A 19,338-nucleotide genomic window follows, 5' to 3' on the forward strand; every position below is an offset into this window, starting at 1 on the left:
AATTGTGGGTGCTGACTGTGGAGTGCAAGGCCAGAGAAGGGAAAAGGCTGACAGTTAAGTTTCCCCTCTGCTGCCTCCGCCATGCCCTGCAGGCTGGCTTCCCCCTCTGCCCTGCACCCTCAGCCAGGGGGATTAGAGCGGGGTCCTGAGGGTTGTTGTTGTAGCCCTTGACAAACATGAGTTAGATTTCTTGGTCCTTGTTCCTGTAGGGGAGGAGGTGCCTGAATTCAGCTGATGGGGTTGGACAAGGTTTGCAGTGGAGAAATGAAGCTAAAGGGATCTTGTGAGGAGCCCGATGTCTTTGCTGCTTCTACACCTGAATACATCACAGGAACTGATGGATTATACGCTTGCACTTTTCCAGTCCCTTAAGGGTTAGAGGGGGTTTTTCCATTCAGGGACTGCTGTATGTAGAGGGTGACAGTGGGACATGCAGATCACTCCCCAACCCACCTCTCTTTCCCCTCCCGGATGATCCAGCAGAAACAATAAAGAATATAAGGTTAAATCACAGTTTCACTTAAAAACTTGATTGCTGCCAGTGTTTGCAGAGAGGCCATTTCTCAGTGCAATAGCGCCGTCTGTCGGATGCAGACACAGGTACACCTGCTACTGAAGAACACCAGACCCAGGAGGCTTGTAACTCTCCAGCCTGGTACCCCTATTTGGGGGTGAATCAAGTCGGACCTGATGACCAACAAGATGAGAAGAGCCTAAAAGGCCTCGTTAGTCAAGTAGAAATGGTATACTAAAGAGGACGGTCAGCCTGGCCCCAGAAGGGTTTTTCACGAAAAAATGGCAGTATACTGCTTGGGGAGAAATCACCTAAAGCAAAGATGTGGATCAATGGGTCCCTCAAATCTCAGAGGTTTCCCTAAATGCCTGGGCTTTGTCTACTGATGTCTTAACTAAGTTGAAAACTTCTGTGGGCCATTGGGTGGCTGCTGCTTCCAGGCTCAGGGCCAGCTATGTAAAACTGAAAGCAGACATCACCACTGTGCTCAGGGGGCAGAGCTAAAGGCCATTCTCAACATAAGTCTGGCCAGCACTCCCCCTGATGGACCTTGTTACATTTTACTGACTTGGGCTGTTAGCCAATGGCCTGGCTGTTTGGTTTGCCGCTTGGAAGATGACAGATAGGGAAAATTAAAGACACCCTTTAGGGCAGCGAACTATGCAAACACCCCTTGTCTCTATCTGACAATTGGGTCATTCATGTGGATGCTTATGGTGGGGACCTGGTCTCTGATAAGACTGACTGGCACCAAGCTGTTGATCAAACCTGCACCTTCCAGAAGCTCCGTCTCCCTTCTGGTAAACGGACACCATCGAACCTTTGACACTCTCTAGGGGCTTTCCTGGTGCCAGTGACCCTGTTCCAGTCTGATCTGCTGACTCAGGCCACATCATTACGGCCCTTGAAACTAAACTATGTCATGTTTTAGGCTTTGAAGACCCTCTACAGTCTGACAATGGTGCGCCTTTTGTCACAAAAGCCACCCAGTAGGCCAATAGTCGGAGTGTTGGATGGACAATCCACGCTCCCTACCATCCTCAGCATCTGGTTGCCAAGCACTGGAACAGCCTCCTCCAAGTCATCTCTACCTCCCTGCCCTCCTCCTGGGTCCACACACCTTAGTAAGGCAGCCTGGTCACCGAATGTGACTTTCCCTGAAAAAGTTCGTCTCCTCTTGGTCAGCCATCTCTTGGGCAATGATCACGATGAAAGGAGTGGGGAGCTGTCCAGACTTATTTTGAAAATTAAAGACTCTGCCCTGACCATTCCTTGGGATGACATTTCTTTTTTTTTTTCCTATCCCAGGCCAGCCTGGTTGGTAGACCCACTGGGTACAGCCTGCTGAAAAGGGAGCCTAGGGAATTCCAACCTAAATCCAGTGCAGCCACAAAGATTCTCTTGTTGGACTGACATGGTTCTAGATCATGAAGACAATGACCAGTTGATTGAAGACACTGCTCTCCAGCTCCCCTCCAGTGGCCCTCACATGCTGTGGCAGGCCAAACGATGGCCCCCAAAAGATATCCAGGTCCTTATCCTTGGAACTTGTGAATGTTACTTTATAGGGTAAAAGGGATTTTGCAGATATGATTAAGAATCTTCAGATGGGGAGATCATCCTGGATTTACAATTAAGTTAAGGATCTTCAGATGGGGAGATTAGTCTGGATTATCCCAGTGGGCACTAAATGTTATCCCAAGTGTCCTTATAGGAGGGAAATAAAGATTTGACAACAGAATGCAGTGTGACAATGGGAACAGAGGGACTTGAATTTTTTTCTGTAGTTTTAAAATACAATGCACTTTAAGAAATGCTCAATGAATTTACTTCCAAAGCACGTATAAGCAACTGATTCAATCTCAAAGGCATCTTTAAATTTCACAATAACCATTGTTTTATGAGTTGTAAATTATCTCAACAATGTTTCAAAAGCATTTTTTTTTTTTTTTTGCAGGGGAAGATTCGCCTTAAGCAAACCTCTGTGGGCAATCTTCCTCCTTTTTTGCTTGCCCCCCCCCCCCCCCCCCCCCAAACCCCCCCTGCATAGTTGTGTATAGTTTTAGGTGTTTCTGGTTCTTCTATGTGAGCCACCACCACAGCATGGCTACTGACAGATGAGTGGTGTGGTTCTGCACCTGGGAACCGAACCCCGGGCTGTCGAAGCGGAAAGCGGGGAACTTTAACTGCTAGGCCATCGGGACTAGCTCTTAAAAGCATTTGAAACAACAAAAAGACAAAGGAGTTCTTTAGCATGTGAAACAGCAATGCAAATTATCAACTTTATTAACACCAGAATAATTCTTGGTTTTATTTTAGCATTCAGTCTAGCTGAAAAGCATTGTACTCCTTAGAAGCTGCCTACCATTGAAAAGAGTTACATTTTTCTGACTTCATTTTTCCTAAGTGAGGCATATATGATTTTCTTCCATAACCATCTCAATTGGCTGAGAGGTTTTCCCCTGGGGATTAGAATGAGACAAACTCTTTCTTAATTTCCCCTTGGCCAGAAGACCCCTCTCCCGCAGGATTTCTCCAGCCCCTTCCTTTGAGGATTGCTGGCCCTTCCACTTCCCTTCATCTGGGCTTCTAAATGGAGAGATTGCTTAATTCACATAAATCACCGTTATCACCAGAAAACATCTCCTGGTATCTGCTAGTTCTAGGTACCAGAATAGGCTCTGCAGGATCAAGACACAGGTCTCTACCTGCTTTCTAGAGCTTACCCTTTGGGTCAGGTACAGACATATACTAAATGAGCCAGCCAGACATGTGGGGGAAGCAGGAGGGGTAAAGGCAGTGTACATAACTCGCTTGCGTGTAGGAGTGCAGAGACGGCTGGAGTGAGTTAGGTTTGCCGGAGGTGAGCTTTGAAAGGCTGATGGCGATGGAAGATAGAGAGGGAGGTTGGGAAGGGTTAGAAAATGCCCGGGATGTTCCTAGTACTGAAGGTAATGTCACTGCTTAGGAGGAGGTAAGACAGGACATGCAGATGGAGCCACTCAAGACCAGGCTCCACCCCAAACTATTCATTCATTCACTCGCTCAAATATTTAGGTGCCGCAGCGTCAGGTACAGTGTTGGTCACAGGAGATACAACGATGAACGACACAAGACCCTTGAAGGGGTACGTGTGAAAGAAACAGACGTGAGGGCCAGTGTGGCTGCAGGGTCGCCTGCAGGCAGGGCTGGATCATGCAGGGCCTTGCGGGCCGTGGTTGGGAGCTCGGATCTTATTCTGGGGCAATTACATGATATTTCATTCATTTCGCAACAGCCTTAGAAACTAGGCAGTCTTATCCCAATTCTACTGAACTATAAGGATGCGGTGGGGTTAAGTAACTTGTTCAAGGTCAGCCGCAGGAAAGAGGCGGGATCAACCTCCACGACCATCTGTCTGCTCCGGGGTTTTGAAGGCCTGGAGCTTTCCCGGTCGCCGGCCGCCTGCGCCGCCTGCCGCGGACCGGCGCCAGGGCAGCGTGCGCCGCGGGGGCACTGAGCATGCGCCGCCTCCGTACGGAAACCGGGAGGGGGGGGCGGGGCCGAGGCTGGCGGGCGCGGGGAAAATGGCGTCGGCGGGGGTTGCGACGAACGGGACCGGAGGGAGCAGCGGGATGGAGGTGGATGCAGCAGGTAACGGGCCCCGCGGGGGCGGCTTCTGGAGACCCCCCTCGCGGGGCGTCAAGGCCTTCCTGGGCTCCGCCGAGAAGTCAGGAGGGCGGGACGGCAGCATCGCTCCTGGGATAACTTGCGGGAGGGATGTATGGCCCCGGCTCTGCTGTGCCCGCTCTCATCTCCCGGGAAGAACGTGAGGCCCGGGATCTCACCTTCCTTCCTTTTCCTCCACTCTTAGTAGTCCCAAGCGTGATGGCCTCCGGGGTGACTGGCAGTGTTTCAGTCGCTCTTCATCCCCTCGTCATTCTCAACATCTCAGACCATTGGATTCGCATGCGCTCCCAGGAGGGGCGGCCCATGCAGGGTGAGTGTTGGGCATAATTCTCCAACGTCCTGTCCTTGGTCACCTCCTTCAAATAGTGGTCTCTTCCCCTTCCTTTCCTGAAGCCAGCTCTCCCTCCCCTAAATCACTGTATCCCCAGTACTTGGTTCGGACCGACCTCACACCCTCAGGCTATAATAATTCGGAAAAAGTTTCGGGGTTTCTTACCTTCGCCGCTGTGTGTTGTTCTCTCCCCCAGTGATTGGGGCTCTGATCGGGAAGCAAGAGGGCCGAAATATCGAGGTGATGAACTCCTTTGAGCTGCTGTCCCACACCGTGGAAGAGAAGATTATCATTGACAAGGAATATTATTACACCAAGGAGGAGCAGTGTGAGAGGGGAATAGAAGTGGGGGAGACGAGTGGGAGTGGAAAAAAGCAGAGTGGGAAGATGGGGAGGGTTGGGAAGAAGCAAACAGAATAGGATGAGAACGGAGAAAAGTGAAGAGAGAGTAGCTGAAGAGATCTCAGAAAAAGAAAACATTCTAAATTGAGCCGGGATTTGAGTGGGGAGGGGAGAAACTGGTGAAAATACACCGGGAGCTTCAAATTAAGGAAGGTTGGTTTAAAGCAATACTGTGTGCTCTGGCCTCTTCCTCTCCAGTTAAACAGGTATTCAAGGAATTGGAGTTTCTGGGTTGGTATACTACAGGGGGGCCGCCGGACCCCTCCGACATCCACGTCCATAAGCAGGTATACATGTTGCCACATGTGCGTGCTGGGGGACAGAGAATAGAGGATGAGGAGAAGAAAGATGGGCATTGACACGTGTGTCCATCCTCCCCCTCTTCCAGGTGTGCGAGATCATCGAGAGCCCCCTCTTTCTTAAGCTGAACCCTATGACCAAGCACACAGATGTGAGTTATACTGACCCCACGCCCAGTTGTCATGCTTTGTCACTGTGCCTTTTATCCTCATCCCCTGCTCTCCTTTACTGTATGACATCTCCATTGAGTTGAATTTCCATTCTGCCACTTACTAGCTGTGTGACTTTGGGTTAGACATGTAACCTCTACACTGCATTTTCCTCAAGTGTAAAATGGGGTAATCCCTATTTCACTGGGTCCTTGGGAAGATTACATGAGAAAATCTAATGGGAAAGGGCCTAGCCCAGTTTTTGGCTCATAGTATAGGCTGAGGTGCATTTGATGTTAGTAAGAGCTGTTCTCCCTCCTCTTTATAGCTTCCCGTCAGCGTTTTTGAGTCTGTCATCGATATAATCAATGGAGAGGTAATGCCCTACCCTTCACTTCTCAGATCCTGCTCCTGGCATTTCTGGCTTTTGACTCTCCTTACGTGCCCTGTAGGCCACAATGCTGTTTGCTGAGCTGACCTACACTCTGGCGACAGAGGAAGCAGAACGCATTGGTGTAGACCACGTGGCCCGAATGACAGCAACAGGCAGTGGAGAGAACTCCACTGGTAATGGAGGCTGGAGGGGCTTCCTTGGAAGTGGGGGTGGGAGGTGTGGCCACACGCCTTCTCACCCTTGGTCTGTCCCCCATCCCCCTGCAGTAGCTGAACACCTGATAGCACAGCACAGCGCCATCAAGATGCTGCATAGCCGTGTCAAGCTCATCTTGGAGTACGTCAAGGCCTCTGAAGCGGGTAGGATAGGTGTCTGCCTGGCACTTTATACCACTTTTCCTCTCTCCTGGGGAAGTGACAGCATCTGCATTAACACAACCTCTTTTTGTGCCTTTAGGAGAGGTCCCCTTTAATCATGAGATCCTGCGGGAGGCCTATGCGCTGTGTCACTGCCTCCCAGTGCTCAGCACAGACAAGTTCAAGACAGACTTTTACGATGTGAGTGTAAAACCCAGGATGGGGAGGTGGGGCTTATCGGACTGTTGTTCTTCTCCAGGCAGCTGGTTTTTTCTGTTCCCTCTCAGCAATGCAATGACGTGGGGCTCATGGCCTACCTTGGTACCATCACCAAAACGTGCAACACCATGAACCAGTTTGTGAACAAATTTAACGTCCTCTATGATCGACAAGGCATCGGCAGGCGGATGCGGGGACTCTTCTTCTGATGGGGTACTTGAAGGAATGATGCACAGGGGTCAGACAGTAGCTGTCCGGGAGGGGAGGGGTGCTGTACTTCCTTCACAGAAACCTGTCATTAATAAAAGGGGGAGCAGCCCCTCAGCACCCCTTCCAGTGGCTCTGTCCTCTCTGTTAGGCACCACACAGGTTTCTCAAGATGGATCTTAGAGGCTGTTGGTTCCAGACCTGCTCAGGGGCACGAGCCCCATCTTCAACTCTTCTTGACACCCTCCAGTGATTGGGAGCTCACTGCCACTTGAAGTGGCCCCATGTCCAGTCAGGTGGACTGTCTTTATATTGAGCCAAAGGCTGGCAGCTTCCACCCAAGAGAGCTGTCAGCCTATGACATCAACTTACAAAGACCAACCCTGTAAATAAGACAGATGACTACTTGCCCAAGCTAAATTGTTTTTCACACACAAAAAGGGGAGTGGGAGGAAGCGGGATATTAAGCACATCTGTATAAGGGGCTATGGGCACCACGTATTGCCAAGAGGCAGGCGTTTCTCAATTACTGCTAACATTTATTGAGTGTGCCTGACCCATAGGGCCCCTCAACCCTAGCAGGCAGCAGCTTGTACTTCAGAGGTCAGGAGATGGTCTCAATACAGGGAGTGTTACATAGTTACTTATGCCAAGTACCATATTTCCATGTGCCACCCTCCAGGTCCCCAATTTTCATCACCCCCTAAATAAGGCTTCAGAGTGGGAGTTGGGACTAGGGAAGTATGAAAAATGAGATGTCTGATGTCAAGACGTAGAAATGAAGGAGAGTTGGCTCGGAGAGGCTCTGGATCCCCAGAACCTGAGGGACACACAGAAGTAGGCCCAGTAAATACTTGAGACGGCAGGAGGGGGGATCAGAGTGGAGCTCCATCACCCACATAATCTGCATACAGGAGGCTTCTCCTTCCTGTTTGTATCCCTGGGTCCGCATTGGTATCTGGCAGGTAGAACAGGTACTTTATTCAGTAAATTTGCTGAGTGGATGGAATAAGACAAGCATAAGGGGAACAAGGTATGGATCTAGAAAATTCACAATATCATTTTAACAGAAGGCAGCAATCTACAAACACTTTATTAGCAAAAGAAATGAATAAAACAAGTGCAGCTCTGGAAAAACAAGCGCAGCGCCTTTCTGGTTCCATTAGACCTCCAGGGCACCGTTAGACCTTTGAAGAGGGTTAAGCATGGTGTGCAGCGTAGACCCCACTGTCTCAAGCGGGTTGGAGTCAGACGAAAGTGATCCGTGTCCGGGCAGTATTGACCTGCCAGACGTTTAGCTCCTCATACTCATCTAGAGCCGCCTGGAATTGGGCAGGTGTGAAGCCACGAGATATACAGCGCTGCTCCGCCTCAGAAAACCGGACACTCCGGCCCTCTGAGACCAACTCACGGACAGTGGCAAATATCACATCTGCTGGTCTCTGAGTCCTGAAGGAAACAGGCGTGGTGTGAAAGGTCAGGTACAAACAAGAATACCCAACGTGAGCAAAGAACAGTGGTCAGTGTTAGAATTCTGAGGCCAAGATCATACACGTGTGGATACAGAAGCCACAAGGATAAGTGGTCTGTCTGCTCAAGGAAAGTCAAGGTGACTCCTGATTTCATCCTTCATTAAACCACTCACCTAGCTGTTTGCCCCTTGTCACCCAGAAGTGAGTCCTTTGACATCTCCATTAGCCTTATGGCTTCATTTACATCTTCCTTCTCCACTGTGTCCACCATTCGCAGACGCGCCTAAGGGGAAGGTGGGGAGAGATGGGAACGGGAGGAGGGGAGTGGAACAAAGTCAGGGAACCCCCTTGCTCCAGCTTTAAGGTTGGCCAACCCATGTGTTGCCTACTCACAAAACGAGTGGAGGCCCCTCCCGTCCCCCCAAACATCCGCCGTGTGGGGCCGGCACTGTCAGACCGAGACAAGTGCAATGCCCGGGGCAGCGTCCAGCAATTGCCCAAGTCTCCGCCTCTCAACACTGGCCAGTCCCGGTGTTCAGCTGTCCTGTGAGGGAGACCAGACTCTTCTGAACTCCACTGGGCTCCCCACCATGACAGATGGAGGTTGGGGAGCTCAGCCAAGAAGGCGATTGGCAGAGAGGCTGTGTCCCTGGGGCTCGGGAAGTGCTAGCTCAGCAGTAGGTCAGGTAATCACACTACCTGCACGAACAGCACTTTGGAGCCCCCAGGACTAAGGTCCAAGATGTGAGGACAGAAATGAAGGTTTCTAGCACAGGATCTAGGACATAGGGAGTGAAATTAACCCCATCCATCCCCTTGGTGAGGTCTGAGAAGCAGGGAGGCGGCCTTTCCCTCCAGGGACGCTGTGCGTGCCCTACTGGAGCAGCAAGTACCCACAGTGCGGTAGCATGGAGAGGACCACTATCTGCACTGTCAGCACTTTAGCCCCGGCAGGGCCTGAGTGGGAGGGAGGAAGCAATGAGTGAGGACATTATCAAGGCAGGCTGCCCAGAGAGGGTCCAAACTGACCACCCTCCAACAGAACGGGGCCTGGCACTCACCAGAGCAGTGGACAGTCGCAGAATGGCCAGCAGAGTCCGGGCAGAAGTGTAGGTGGCGTCTTTACTAGCCCAAGCCTCTCGCCTCATCTCCACATACGCTGCTGTGATATAGTCAGCCAGAGACTCTGGCACTGTGGGCTGCTTCTCCCGGCACATGGCTATGTACCGTCTGTGGGAGAAAAGGTTTGTGGGAAAGCAGAAAAGGGATATGGGGAGAGTGTGTGTTTTTCCTGCGTGAGTTTTCGGTTTGAGGAAACTCTTGGGGGGGGGGAGATGGGGGGGCTTTTAAGTAAGAAAAACTAGTGGATGATTATTTGCTTGGCTTGAATATCACTGATGGGTTCTCCACATGGTGCATTTCAAATTATTTCCAACTTTTCAAGAAAATGGCCTTTGCATGAATAAGACAAAGCTGCCTGTCTTAAGAGATGGTCAAGTCCTCTCCCCTGATTCTATGACATGGCTAAAAGGAGCAGAAATATATTTTAAGAGATAGGTAAAAGAAAAACTTGAGAGATGACCGGAAGGCCTCGCACAGACCCCGTGGAGAAAACAGTGATATCAAGTAACCGCGGGACAGGATCCAGCTTTGCCTAAAATCTGAACCTGCCTCAACCCTGAGACAGGCAGGTGGCAGAGGTGGTGTGAAAGCAGGTTCTGAAGCCATGTTCTTCTCGTGTGGCTGGGCTGGGGGTGGGCCCAAACTCACTGTTCTCAGATCCAGGACACAGCAGGAGGGGGAGGGGTGAAAAATACACACCCTAAGGCTGAAAGCTTTTCAGGAGATGCACGCATGGCCCAAGACACTGCCACATGTGGTGACTGGTGAAGTATACTGGTCCTTACCCAGCTCTCCTACCTCATAAGCTTCATGTCCAAAGGTTCAAACTGGGTGGGGGGCTGCCGGCTGTGCTGGTGCACATATGTAATGTGCTGCGCCAACCTGGGAGAGTGGAGGTAAGCAGTTAACAGTCGTTCTGGTGCCACACACCCTGTGCCCCAACTCTATATCTTCTTCCCTTAGCTCCACCATCTCCTCACAGCGTGGCAGGGACACTTTTTCCCAAGAAATGCTCAGCGTTTCAGCCCTGACTCCCCTCCTAAGAACTGTGGACGAGCCCCTGCTATAAGAGGAAGGCTCTCGACTCTCGAGTTTCCACAGCAGAGAATTTAAGAGGTTTTCTAATCCCCCCCAAATCATTACTAAAGGATGTCTCCTTGAGTGTTGAGCTTCATTCACCGTAGGTCATTGTCTCGGTCAGGCCGGTCCTGGATCAGCCAGAGGAGGTCAAATCGGGAGAGCAGCGCAGCAGGAAGCTGTATGTTCTGCTCCAGGCTGCGGCGAGGGTTGTAGCGTCCGTAGGCAGGGTTGGCAGCAGCTAAGATGGAGCAGCGGGCGTTGAGTGTTGTGAGAATGCCCGCCTTGGCAATGGAGATGGTTTGCTGCTCCATGACCTCATGGATGGCTGTGCGGTCAGCCTCAGCCATCTTGTCAAACTCATCAATGCAGCACACACCCTGGTCAGCCAGCACGAGGGCCCCGCCCTCTAAGGTCAGTTCTCCACTCACAGAGTCTCTCAGCACAGCGGCTGTAAGCCCCACTCCGGAGGAGCCCCGGCCTGTTGTGTACTGGCCTGAACGGCAGGGTCGGGAAGAGAGAAAATAAGCAGACATGTTTAGGAAGAGGGAAAGGAACAAGGAAGGGAACAAGCATAGGGCAAAGAACACAAGAAATGGGGACAGTGAAGTGAGGCCTGCACTGAACTGCTCTGCCTACCTGTCCAGGCCTTCTCCAGGCAGGTGAAGATCTGTGGGGTCTTGGCACGGGCAACACCTCCCCTCCCCACCTTCCCAAGCCTCAAGGAAGAGAATAAACATGGTGGCCCTACCCCTGTCTTCTACGCTCACCTCTCCCAGGTCCGATTACTCACTGCGGGGGGCCAGGCGATCAATGTAGGACAAAAGCTGAGACTTGGCCACACCAGGATCCCCCATCAGGCAGATGTTGATGTTGCCTGAGGAAGGGAAGGAAGCCCCTAGGTGACTATTCTTTCAAGGCACGTTGTTCAACAACAGAGAAAAATACCTCTCAGGTCTGCTTCCCCACCATACTCAGCACTATTTCTTCTGATCCCCCCCTGTGTCCATGAAGCCAAGATGCTGACTTTTATTTTCTGACCTACAGGACACTAGTCCTTGTTATCCTTTCTTCTACCCAAATGCCTTCACTCACCCAAGCCTCTCCCTTATTTTTCCTCTTACCCCTGATTTTCATGCCTCGAGGAGACTGGTCCACACCCCCCACTAGCAGAAGCAGCAGCGCCTTCTTCACGTCTTCGTGCCCATATATCTCTGGGGCAATGGAAGCTGCCAACTTTTCATAGAAATCCTCCTCTGTGAGAAAGTGAAGATTAATGAGTATTTTTTTGGGTGGGGGGAGAGCTCTAGAAGAAACTCACACGCCCAGTGTTCCCCCTGGCCTCTCACCTGCAATCTGCCTCAGCTCCTCCCTGCTCAGCTCTCCAGCACCAGCCTCATCATCCTCACTCTTATTCATCTTCACAATCCGATGGGCTTCCAGGTATGTTTCTGAGAGCAAACCCTTGGGCAGGAAAATGCCAGGAGACTAATGAAGTCCCTTTAACTTGCCCATCCATTTGAGTCCCTCATCCACCTGAGACCCCCCAGGAGTGCCTGACAGAACCCTTTGTTCTATTTTGTTTGGTGGTTTGCTGTTGGTTGTTCTCTGTGGGGCTGCTGAGAGTGTTCGGGTGAAGAGGAAAGGGGAACATCTCCCCCTCATCAGAAACTCCTTTTCTTACCTGTACCACCTGTCGGAACCCAGTGCGCAGGATCGGCAAGAAGATACCAGTGACGCTGACGTGGTCCCCAGGCTGGGCGATCCTTGTGTTCTCTCCTTCTACTAGCACCGTGATACTACGAGGGATGTTTCCCACAGGCACTTGGTCACTCTATGGGGGAGGAGGGTACATGAGGCTAGGAGACAGGAACACGAGGCCTACAAGGGTCTGACCTTCCCTGTCTAGGCCTACCACTCTTCTACTTCTTGGCCTGCCCAGGTGGAGGGAAGCTGAGATCTCCTTGACTTCTTCCCAGCTTAATCAGAAAGTTCCAGTTAAACCTTCCTCCTGCCCTTGGCGATTTCTCTGCCTCAGCTCTTCCCGCTTCTGTTCTCCTTTCTCCCACTCCATGAGTGACTGCAGGATTTCAGTGGACTCCCAAGCTCGACCTTCCCTGGGCCACATACCACAAACTCACATGTTCCTGCATCTTCATTTCCTGGAACTTGATGAATTTGGAGCCACGTGTCTGCAGATATAGCCGCCCTCCTGAGCGGTTGGTCTGGCACTCCTGGCTCGGGCACATGATCAGAGGCATGAAAGTGGGAGACTGGATCTATGATGTAAGAAAGGAAGTAATGAGGAAATCAGAAGGAAATGAGCCCCTTAGGATCAGTCACTCAAACCCCATTTCTTCTTCAATATCAACAGGCACCAAGAACACAGAATGAATGGAAACACCACCACATACCAGAAAAAGAATAAAAAGTGAACACACAGGCATGTTTTATAATGAACAGTGAACATGACAGATAAACACCAGCAGACAAGATTACTTCTTTCAAAATCCACTAAGAGTTAAGCATGTTCCTGTTCCTTGCTCTACACATACCGGCTGGTAGGTCTCTGCCCCACACTGGTCACAAGTGTAAGTGGCCACCACCATTCTGGGTTTGACTTCAGAGACGCGAGTGACAATTCCACGCACTGTTACCAATTTCCCCACAGAGTCAGCCCGTACTTCCCTGATGACACGAGGCTTGTTACTGGTTGGGCCTTGAAAGTACAGCTCACTAAGAGAGAAGATAATAATCAGCAAGGTCCTGGAGGATAAATTCCCATACCCTTGCCCACTGACATCACTTACAATCTGCGCATGAGTTCAGGAGGGTACTGGTTCTGGGGACTTCGGGCTGCCCCAGGGTCCCGGTTCCGCTGTTCCATCATCAGCCGGTGTTCAATGTAAACGTCCAGGACATCTTTATTTACTACCTAAAAGTGGGAGAAAGATAGGAAAAATGAGCGGCAGAATGGGGAAAAGACAGAGCCAGGCAGAAATCATTGCCTCTCTTTCTGCTAACTCAGAAAACACTCTCTGAGGAGCCTCTTGACAGAAACCCAAGTTCCTTGCCCTGTATTTTTCTGCAACCACTCACCTCCCTCTCCTTGTACTGAGGCAGCAGCTCCTGGACAGCATCAGCAAAGAGCCTCACATAGCGCTTGGCGTTCTCACAAATCGAGTCCACCAACTCAGGGTCATCCTCAGCTATATCATCTAGGTCTATGTACATTGCCACTTGTTCCCGGTGAGCCAGTCGAACCTGCAGCGGGGAAGAGACAACAACAGAGCCAAGTTTACTGTGCTCACCAGTATTCACGTGCAAGGACCCACCACTGCAAGCTGAGCACACAGGTTCCAGGCCTCCACAGAGGAGAAAGAGGGATGTGACACAGAGCAATACTCACTTCTCAGCCCCCAAAACACAGCCTCCCAACTCCTAAAAACACCTTAGTTATCACGAACGTAGTGTTCTATTCACTTACCAGGTATCAGGTATGGTGCTAAATGCATGTCACTTACAGACAAACATAACTGCTGAAATAAGCCGGGCCACCTCTTAGAGCTCCTTAATCAACCACCCCCCTCCCTCTACCTAGTCTTAGACTTACCAACTGGTTCCCATACTTGAACTGCTTCTTGGCAAATTCCTCATCCTGGTAAAACTCTTGTAGGAACTTCTTCACCTTTTCTGTAACATATATGTAAAATCATGAGGATCAAGCTTTCCTTCTTTCACATCCCTTACTGTAAACTCCTCTGATAGAAATCTAAGAAACCCCCTTTTATTTAAAACAAGAAATGTGAACTAGTTAATTATGTGAACACTTAAATAAGCCTAGGAAATTCTCCCCCGACTGGGCAGAACTCCTTTTCACAAGTCTGTTTTCACCCGGGGAAGAATCAGGCGCCCCTGGCACTTAAGAGTATTACCCAACGCCCTCCTCCCCGGGGAATTCCAGTCTCTGCCTTAGTTAGAAATCTTTGTAGCCTTTCCCAAGGGTCTCTCACACCCAGCAACATACTCAGCTCTCAAGGTTCTCAGCTATTTTTCCACGCGTACGACACTCCCTTTTCTTTCGGTCCCCTCAACCTCCGCTCTCATTACGATCGCGGCCACTAGGCCCTTCCTCCACCCGCTCTCCCGCCACTGCTTCCGCTCTTAGTAAACAAAGAAGCACATGGGCCCCGATGCCGCCGCCTCACAGCCCGGGATTCCTCCGCCCAGGGCGGGAGCCCGTCTGGCTACTGGCCGGCTAGTCCAAGGCCACTCTATCCCCCCACTACTATTGCCCTTCTCGGCCTCTCGCTAAACCCCCCAATTCGAGGCACGCCCCCACCCTCGGTAGCTCTCTCCGAGGCCGCCGCGCGGAAGAACACTGTTTACACACGACACTCCCTCCAGCCTCGTCGCGCAACTTCCGCCCGCCTTCACTTCCGCTCGGAGGTTGGCCTAAAATGGCCAATCCTGGCGCGCAGCGGCCCGAGACTGCCCGCCCCCGGGGCTTCGGCGCGTCTCGGGAGGACGCGGGCACTCGGAATGCCTAAGGGCGCGGGGGGAAGGGGCCGGGGGCTGCCTGAGTCTCAGCCAACGTCCCCTGATGTCCCGGCCTCTCCTGGGCGCGAATCTCCCCTCTGGAGCCCCAGCCAGGCTGCCTGCCCCCGATCAGGATCCCCCACTGTTTTCCTGGACACGTCTATAGCTCTTCTCGCCCTCGGTGCCCCGCGAGCCTCCCAGGCACCATCTGCCGCAGCCCGCCGCCTCCCGATCCCGCCTCTGGTCTCGCGCGCCCAGAGCCCGCCGGCCCCGGACCCCCAGGACCCCAGGTCGCACCAACAGGTGTTGGCCGGGAGGCTTCCCGCGCAGGACGCCCCTCCCAGGCTTGTACACCCTTACCTTTCTCGAGCGCGTAGTCCTTAAGCGCCATCACTGCTGAGGGCCGTGCCGCAGCAGTTGGCGGGCTCAAGGATCTCACTCCCCGGATAGCAGAGAACGCCCGCGCGGCGGACTGCGGCCGACCAACCGAAATTGGCGCGAAACGTCGCCCCTCACGTGACCGGCGCCACTGCGTGAGGGCCAATCAGAGAAGAGATCTTCCACCCCTCCCATTCGCCTCAGGCCCCGCCTCGGCCAATCACCGGGCGAGTCTGGGCTGAGTGACGGGGAAGCTGCGCGGGTGTCGGGAGGGGAAGACTGGGCGAGGCGGGGCGGGCGCCGGGTTTCCCGCGGTCGGAGGAGAATCGCTCTTAAAGGGCCAGTACGCGCGTCCTTTTGTTCCGGGGCCGCCGGGCGGGGCAGGCCTGCATTTCGCTGTCTCCTTGTCTGCTCTTCCGAAGGGCCATGATTTCCCAGTTCTTCATTCTGTCCTCCAAAGGGGACCCGCTCATCTACAAGGACTGTATCCTTGACCCGCGAGGCGGGGGACGGGGGTTGGAGAGCCTGGGTGGGAGCAGTGCCCCAGAGCTAGCCTGTGTTACCCGCTCCTTAGCTGTCCTGCCACTCGGTCAGTCCGCGGGGACAGTGGCGGCCGGGATGTGGCCGAGCTCTTCTACCGGAAGCTGACGGGACTGCCTGGAGACGAGTCCCCGGTTGTCATGGTAACCACTTGCGGGTCGGGGGAGGGGCACTAGGGGGTGCGCCTGACGGGTCGGGGTAGGGGGGCCGCCTCCTCCCGGGGCTGTTTCCCTAAGAGCTTCCACCTGGGGTAGTACGTTCCTCCAAATAATATTAACGTAAGTTTATTTAGCGCTGGCAATGTACCAGGCGCAGCTCCTCACGCGTCTTGATCCTCAGCAATTCTGGGGTAGGTACTATCATTAACTCCCTTTACACATTAGGAAGCTGGGCCCTAGGGAAGTTTCCTATCTTGCCCGAAGTCACACGGATAGTCAGTAGGGGAATCAGAAAAGGAGCCCCAGGCTTATGGGCCCTAAAGCACGGCAACTCTCTTTTCCTAACGCTGTTTCCCCGCCTCTGCCTCAGCACCACGATGACCGTCATTTTATTCACATCAGACACAGCGGCCTCTATTTGGTGGCCACGACTTCAGAAAACATCTCTCCCTTCAGCCTCCTAGAGCTGCTCTCCCGGTGAGGAGGGCAGGGCTGGGTACCTGGGCTTGGGGGTCTCAGAGGAGGGGCATATGCACACTGTCCTGTCTCCTTCAGCTTAGCCACTCTCCTGGGCGATTACTGTGGTTCCCTGGGTGAGGGCACCATCTCCCGCAACGTGGCTCTTGTCTATGAACTCCTGGATGAAGTGCTGGTAAGGCCCTAGGATTTCCCTCACTGTCCTATGATCCCTGAAGATATATCGTGTGGTTGCAAGGCTAAGTCCACTCATTTCCACCCCTTCCCTCCACTGACCACCCAAAGACTGTCCTTCCTCCCTTCCTCTGCCCATAGGACTATGGCTATGTACAGACCACATCCACAGAGATGCTGAGGAACTTCATTCAGACAGAGGCCGTGGTCAGCAAGCCCTTCAGCCTCTTTGACCTCAGCAGCGTTGGCTTGGTCAGTAGAAGGAAAGAAGAGGACGAGGAGGGAGGAGGGTTGGCAGGGAGTATCAAACCTGAGGATTGATTGCTTTGGGTGCTTTACAGTTTGGGGCTGAGACACAACAGAGCAAAGTGGCCCCCAGCAGTGCAGCCAGCCGCCCTGTCCTGTCCAGCCGCACTGACCAGGTGAGGGAGGGATTGAGGGGTTCAGACCCTCTTTTTTTTCTGGGAGTCCAGGGTCTCGGTGTATCTTTCCACCTTCCTTACCCCCGTGTCCCCACCCCGGGCCCTGGCCTCCACTGCCCTGTTCTTTCTGCCTGTCCACTTTAGAACACAGGCCATTCAGCCTCCAACCACGTAAATCCCTTTTCTTCCTCAGAGCCAAAAGAATGAAGTGTTTTTGGATGTGGTGGAGAGATTGTCCGTACTCATAGCATCTAACGTAAGTTTAGGTCCCCAGCCCTGGAGCTGAGGACAGATGGTATTTGGGAACCGTGTCGGGGCGGTCACCTCTGGACGTGAACCTCCCTGCCACTCTCAGGGCTCACTGCTGAAGGTGGACGTGCAGGGAGAGATCCGGCTGAAGAGTTTTCTTCCCAGCGGCTCTGGTGAGGAGTTTGCAGGCGGGAGCCAGGGTGGGGTTTGGGACAGGCTCCTTGCTGGTGTGTATGGCAGTATTTGGTGGCTTTCTCTGATGTTCTTTTCTCTGACAGAGATGCGCATTGGCTTGACCGAAGAATTTTGTGTGGGGAAGTCAGAACTGAGAGGTGAGGAGAAAGTGGTCTTTCTCTAAGTGTATATAGGTCAGTGCCAGAGGTTTCATGGAGCGAAGTTAGAGACAGATTATCCCCGACTTCCCGCTCTTCTCCCCCAAGATATGGAGAGGAGTCTCTCTCTCTTTCCAGGTTATGGGCCAGGAATTCGGGTGGATGAAGTCTCATTTCACAGCTCGGTGCATCTGGATGAGTTTGAGTCTCATCGAATCCTCCGCTTGCAGCCACCTCAGGGCGAGGTCAGGATCAGGGTGGCCTAGCATATTACCTCTACCGTGGGGAAGGGAGGCAGTTCAAATGTGAGGAGACCAGACTGACCTCCGTTCCTCTCTGGTCTCAGCTGACTGTGATGCGGTACCAACTCTCAGATGACCTCCCCTCCCCGCTGCCTTTCCGGCTCTTTCCCTCTGTGCAGTGGGACCGAGGCTCAGGCAGGTGAGACCATTTCCCCTGTACCAGAACTTCTCTGGAGCCCAAGCTAATACCTGCATTTTCCCAAGACTTATGGGTGAGTGGTGGTGGTCAAGGTAATAGGGTGCAAATTGGAAAAAGGCACTCTCCTCCAAAGTGGACTCAGCCTTGTGAACGCTAGTGGCTAGTGGAGCCCTTCTCTCGCCTTCTTAGGGCACCAACACAGCCACACATGGGGGCCCTGGGTGGGGGATGGTAAGATGCCGTGAGGGTATGGCCCGAGTAACCGTATTGTACCCTCTCACCCAGGCTCCAGGTTTATCTGAAGTTACGATGTGACCTGCCCCCAAAGAGGTACAAGTGGGGGTGCCCAAGCCTAGTTCAGCTATGTAGGGTGGGAGACCAGGCCCACTCACTGTTGCTTCCGCCTTCAGATGCATCACCAGCCTCGGAATCCAGTTTAGTTAGACGCTCTAGAGTTTGGGAAGGGGTTGGGGTGGTCCTTGTGCAGATGTCCAGTTGTGACATAAATGAAGAATATGAACAAATCACTACCTTCCTGGGGCTGACTGTTCCTTTCTTTGCAGCCAGGCTCTTAACGTCAGGCTGCATCTTCCCCTACCGCGAGGGGTGGTCAGGTTAGTTGTATGCACCGTGGGGGCTTGGGTGGTTTTACCAGCTTCCCGGGACAATAGGATGGCACTGAGGAGGAGTAAGCTTGGGGTGGGACTGGCCTGCTCCCGAGGAAGGCAGGGGCTGAGTCCAGCACCTTTCCTCTCCAAACTCCAGCCTGTCTCAGGAGCTGAGCAGCCCAGAGCAGAAGGCAGAGCTGGGCGAGGGCGCCCTTCGCTGGGACCTTCCTCGGGTGCAAGGAGGCTCTCAGCTCTCAGCCCTTTTCCAGGTACCAGCTACCGATTCTGTAAGGCCCTCTCCTTCCACCTCCATTTCCAGCCCCCCCGGCCCACCCCTCCTAATGCAGTTGCTGCATTGTTCCCGCCAGCGTGGTCAGCTTCCTGGTCCCTTGGCTTCCCTGCCCCCTTTCTTCTCTGTGCCTTCAGCACCCCTCCCCCTGCCTCTGCCCCTCACAGATGGACGTCCCAGGCCTCCCAGGGCCTCCTGGCCAAGGGCCCTCCACCTCGGCCCCTCCTTTGGGGCTGGGCCCCGCGAGCCTCTCCTTTGAACTTCCTCGGCACACGTGCTCTGGCCTCCAGGTTCGCTTCCTCAGGCTGGCGTTCAGACCCTGCGGCAGTGCCAACCCCCACAAGTGGGTGCGACACCTAAGCCACAGTGATGCCTATGTCATTCGGATCTGAGGCTCCCCCCACGAGGACACGAGCAGCAAAGGCAGTGGTCTGTGGATCGGCAGAAGGACAATACGTCTTTTCCAGCCTTCTGGCCTGTGGCTATGGATCTGGCTGGAAGAGTCCTGAGTCCTAGAGA

The 19,338-nt window shown here is 53.0% G+C and overlaps 3 protein-coding genes across 6 annotated transcripts; 2 read left to right on the plus strand and 1 right to left on the minus strand.

Moving 5' to 3' along the window:
• Positions 1 to 4,043: 4,043 nt before the first annotated feature.
• On the plus strand, positions 4,044 to 6,666 carry COPS6 (COP9 signalosome subunit 6). Its single transcript, XM_046667146.1, has 10 exons — positions 4,044 to 4,147; positions 4,368 to 4,493; positions 4,711 to 4,842; positions 5,115 to 5,203; positions 5,305 to 5,367; positions 5,694 to 5,741; positions 5,818 to 5,932; positions 6,026 to 6,118; positions 6,216 to 6,316; positions 6,403 to 6,666. The coding sequence occupies exons 1-10, from the start codon at positions 4,081 to 4,083 to the stop codon at positions 6,541 to 6,543; spliced, it is 975 nt and encodes a 324-aa protein (XP_046523102.1). The 5' UTR covers positions 4,044 to 4,080; the 3' UTR covers positions 6,544 to 6,666.
• Positions 6,667 to 7,599: 933 nt separating this feature from the next.
• On the minus strand, positions 7,600 to 15,256 carry MCM7 (minichromosome maintenance complex component 7). 3 transcript variants are annotated; one of them, XM_046665224.1, is made up of 15 exons: positions 15,112 to 15,256; positions 13,826 to 13,905; positions 13,312 to 13,476; positions 13,023 to 13,147; positions 12,768 to 12,948; positions 12,354 to 12,491; positions 11,897 to 12,046; positions 11,562 to 11,676; positions 11,337 to 11,468; positions 11,006 to 11,089; positions 10,315 to 10,708; positions 9,934 to 10,017; positions 9,075 to 9,243; positions 8,187 to 8,296; positions 7,600 to 7,990 (listed from the first exon to the last, which is right to left on the minus strand). In XM_046665224.1, the coding sequence occupies exons 1-15, from the start codon at positions 15,140 to 15,142 to the stop codon at positions 7,789 to 7,791; spliced, it is 2,160 nt and encodes a 719-aa protein (XP_046521180.1). In that variant the 5' UTR covers positions 15,143 to 15,256; the 3' UTR covers positions 7,600 to 7,788. The 3 variants fall into 3 exon arrangements, with proteins under 3 accessions (XP_046521180.1, XP_046521182.1, XP_046521181.1); XM_046665226.1 differs by lacking the exon at positions 15,112 to 15,256 and adding an exon at positions 14,555 to 14,639; XM_046665225.1 differs by lacking the exon at positions 15,112 to 15,256 and adding an exon at positions 14,240 to 14,428.
• A 142-nt stretch (positions 15,257 to 15,398) lies between these two features.
• Positions 15,399 to 19,262, plus strand: AP4M1 (adaptor related protein complex 4 subunit mu 1). 2 transcript variants are annotated; one of them, XM_046665230.1, is made up of 15 exons: positions 15,399 to 15,613; positions 15,724 to 15,812; positions 16,198 to 16,304; positions 16,383 to 16,479; positions 16,620 to 16,730; positions 16,820 to 16,900; positions 17,094 to 17,156; positions 17,256 to 17,322; positions 17,428 to 17,481; positions 17,620 to 17,726; positions 17,828 to 17,922; positions 18,208 to 18,252; positions 18,486 to 18,536; positions 18,688 to 18,799; positions 18,987 to 19,262. In XM_046665230.1, the coding sequence occupies exons 1-15, from the start codon at positions 15,556 to 15,558 to the stop codon at positions 19,209 to 19,211; spliced, it is 1,362 nt and encodes a 453-aa protein (XP_046521186.1). In that variant the 5' UTR covers positions 15,399 to 15,555; the 3' UTR covers positions 19,212 to 19,262. The 2 variants fall into 2 exon arrangements, with proteins under 2 accessions (XP_046521186.1, XP_046521187.1); XM_046665231.1 differs by lacking the exon at positions 18,486 to 18,536.
• The last annotated feature ends 76 nt before the right edge of the window (positions 19,263 to 19,338 follow it).

This window comes from Equus quagga, chromosome 7 (genome assembly GCF_021613505.1).
Source record: "Equus quagga isolate Etosha38 chromosome 7, UCLA_HA_Equagga_1.0, whole genome shotgun sequence".
In the NCBI taxonomy this organism is placed as follows: domain Eukaryota; kingdom Metazoa; phylum Chordata; class Mammalia; order Perissodactyla; family Equidae; genus Equus; species Equus quagga.

What these genes read in the sequence shown, in the direction of transcription:
- MCM7 (XM_046665224.1), bottom strand. Translation starts at nt 15,142, where the DNA reads ATGGCGCTTAAGGACTACGCGCTCGAGAAAG. An exon ending in GGTTCCGACAGGTGGTACAG is followed by an intron (nt 11,677 to 11,896) that starts GTAAGAAAAGGA and finishes TTCCTGCCCAAG; the next exon opens with GGTTTGCTCTCAGAAACATA. An exon ending in GACAAGGGGCAAACAGCTAG is followed by an intron (nt 7,991 to 8,186) that starts GTGAGTGGTTTA and finishes TGTTTCCTTCAG; the next exon opens with GACTCAGAGACCAGCAGATG.
- AP4M1 (XM_046665230.1), top strand. Translation starts at nt 15,556, where the DNA reads ATGATTTCCCAGTTCTTCATTCTGTCCTCCAAAGGGGACCCGCTCATC. An exon ending in TGTCCAGCCGCACTGACCAG is followed by an intron (nt 16,901 to 17,093) that starts GTGAGGGAGGGA and finishes TTTCTTCCTCAG; the next exon opens with AGCCAAAAGAATGAAGTGTT. An exon ending in TGTGACCTGCCCCCAAAGAG is followed by an intron (nt 18,253 to 18,485) that starts GTACAAGTGGGG and finishes CTTTCTTTGCAG; the next exon opens with CCAGGCTCTTAACGTCAGGC.
- COPS6 (XM_046667146.1), top strand. Translation starts at nt 4,081, where the DNA reads ATGGCGTCGGCGGGGGTTGCGACGAACGGGACCGGAGGGAGCAGCGGG. An exon ending in TTACACCAAGGAGGAGCAGT is followed by an intron (nt 4,843 to 5,114) that starts GTGAGAGGGGAA and finishes CTTCCTCTCCAG; the next exon opens with TTAAACAGGTATTCAAGGAA. An exon ending in TCAAGACAGACTTTTACGAT is followed by an intron (nt 6,317 to 6,402) that starts GTGAGTGTAAAA and finishes GTTCCCTCTCAG; the next exon opens with CAATGCAATGACGTGGGGCT.